At 35.4% G+C, this 2,576-nt stretch overlaps 1 protein-coding gene across 1 annotated transcript; it reads left to right on the top strand.

The window, feature by feature from the left end:
• Positions 1-358: 358 nt before the first annotated feature.
• On the top strand, positions 359-1,560 carry LOC143577630 (uncharacterized). The gene is made up of 2 exons (XM_077061411.1): positions 359-581; positions 779-1,560. Exons 1-2 carry the CDS (start codon positions 359-361, stop codon positions 1,558-1,560), a joined length of 1,005 nt encoding a protein of 334 aa, XP_076917526.1.
• The last annotated feature ends 1,016 nt before the right edge of the window (positions 1,561-2,576 follow it).

Raw genomic sequence — 2,576 nt, 5'->3', positions numbered from 1 at the left:
AAAAGATGTAATTTAGCTTTTAAAAAAATATACGTTGTATAAAAGTATAGTTGACCTTGGATATAATATTCATTTATTTCAAGAATATAGTAAATAAATCTATTAACAATTTGGTGATATAACACTGTTGACTTCGAAACCAAACTTGGCCAAACTTGGAACACCTCAATATCTCAAAATTAGTTTCAAACTCACCAAGTAAACTTGTATATATATAGAGGTTGGACTATCTATTTCTTACACCATTTCATATTCTGTTCTATAATTATCAAAATAGAAGTTTTATAAGCCCGAAACGAAGATGTTAAGCATTAAAACCCTACTCTTGATTTTATTTTTGAATGCAATGTTGGCTTCAATGGTAACAGAAGCTGCATCCGGTAATAAGGTTAAGCGAGTTAAGCCTCCTAAACCTGTTAAACCCATACAAGAGCTTCTAACCTGCAAGAGCCGTAAAAGCAAGTGTTTCATGAAGCGCATAAAATGCCCGGTAGAATGTCCGAAAGTTAAGCCAAAGAACCCGAAAGACAAAGCTTGCTTTCTCGATTGTTACTCTCCCAAGTGCGAGGCCGTATGCAAATGTAAGTAATTTTGATATTTTTACAATTTTATAAAACATTATCATTTTGAACTTTTTGTTTATTGCAAGCGAATGTTATTTTGGTTCTTATTTATTTGGCATGAAGAACTCAAAGCCATGGGAAAACTAAGAGTGATTGCAGTATAATTTTATACCCTTGATAATAGAATGATAATTATTTTCTTTTGTTTTTGATAGCACGTAAACCAAACTGCAATGGACCTGGAGCTGCATGCTATGACCCACGATTCATAGGTGGTGATGGAATTGTATTCTACTTTCATGGAAAGAGCAATGAGCATTTCACATTGATATCCGATTCAGATCTCCAAATAAACGCACGTTTTATTGGGCTTAGACCTGAAGGTAGAACTCGCGACTATACATGGATCCAGGCATTGGGTCTCAAGTTTGGCCATCATAATTTCACCCTTGAAGCAACAAGAACCCCAAAATGGGATGATAATGTTGATCACCTAAAGTTATCACACGATGGAACGAAATTGCACATTCCGGAGGGTGATTCTTCTGAATGGAATTCAACAAAAGGTGATATACAAGTTGAAAGGACTTCAACAACCAATAGTCTAACCGTCACTATACCTGATCTTGTAGAAATATCAGTTAATGTGATTCGTGTATCAGAAGAAGATAGTAAGATACATAATTACCAGATTCCTTCAAACGATAGCTTTGCTCACTTAGAAGTACAATTCCGATTCTTTGGGTTGTCATCTAATGTAGAAGGTATTCTTGGTAGAACTTATCGTCCTAATTTTGAAAATCCCGCAAAACCAGGAGTGGCAATGCCGGTGATTGGTGGTGATGATAAGTACAGGACTAGTTCACTCCTTGCGACAGATTGTGCACTTTGTGTGTTCTCTCCTGATATTAAAAAGGATGAAGATGACTCGCTAATGATGAAACATGGCATGCTTGATTGCAAAGGTGGAGGTAATGGAATTACCTGCAAGAAATAAGTCTTTCATAGTATTTAATATAACTTCTAAATGATTCTTGTTATATGATTGTATTGATTAATTTTGTGTTTAAAGTTTATGTGTGTTTCCTATTTCTTTCACTTTTGTACCAGGCAATCAATAGATAAAGCCTTTGAATAAGTGTCATTTGTATTGATTTTGTGTAAGAATTAAATATTGCAATTTTTTTACTTTTTCTTTACTAAGGAAGTAGTCACAATCATATTATATTGATTCTTGGCGTACACAGAAGCTTAGGTGTCTGTAAACCAAATATTTTAAGTCAGCGTTAATTCGGTGGGTTTTAGTTGCACATTTAGATGTGTCTTCCTTATCAAACACATTTTGAAAATCCGAAACAAGAAACATTTGTGACCGATATGATATGGATATCCAGGTACATGAAACGGGTTATGTGAATGGTTTTATACATTTTTCATGGGTTTGGATGGGCATATAGCATTGTAAATGGAGTATGAAATAAATAAGAATGTATATATTAATATTCCATATTCTCTCTCTCTCTCTCTCTCTCTCTCTCTCTCTCTCTCTTAATGTTTCCTAAGGAAGTGGAAAACTTTGTAGTATATTGTGTTGTGTCTCACGTGGGCTTAGTTTGTGCTATAATGCAACAAGACAAAGTGATAACTTATGCAACATGACCTGGAATTAGCTTATGCACTACAACTATCACAAGAGCCTAAAACACATCTTCTATCCAAAGGAACTGAGTGACTATGACTGTGTTTCGCCACCACCCCCGATAAAGCTAGTGTCGTCACAAATGCGCTAACAGAAGAAAAAAAAAGGATCAAACCCCTTAGGATACATGCAATGAGGATATATCTACAAGTAAACTTAACCGAATAAAGCAAAGACGTATAAAACTAGGCACTTAAGTAGGAAACTCTAAAAAATACGGAAATTTCAAATAACTAGTGCCATGGTTGGAGAAGTCGCTAGGCGGCCGACATGGGAGTTGAGAGTACTCGGGAGGTACTCGGAATACTCGGGGA

Source organism: Bidens hawaiensis, unplaced genomic scaffold, assembly GCF_021521415.1.
Source record: "Bidens hawaiensis isolate Kalapana, Puna unplaced genomic scaffold, B.hawaiensis_p1.1 tig00028759_1, whole genome shotgun sequence".
In the NCBI taxonomy this organism is placed as follows: Eukaryota; Viridiplantae; Streptophyta; class Magnoliopsida; order Asterales; family Asteraceae; genus Bidens; species Bidens hawaiensis.
This window is presented reverse-complemented; position numbering and strand designations above follow the sequence as displayed.

Coding starts and splice junctions, on each gene's coding strand:
- LOC143577630 (XM_077061411.1), top strand. CDS start 359: ATGGTAACAGAAGCTGCATCCGGTAATAAGGTTAAGCGAGTTAAGCCT. Junction 582..778: donor GTGCGAGGCCGTATGCAAAT/GTAAGTAATTTT, acceptor TGTTTTTGATAG/CACGTAAACCAAACTGCAAT.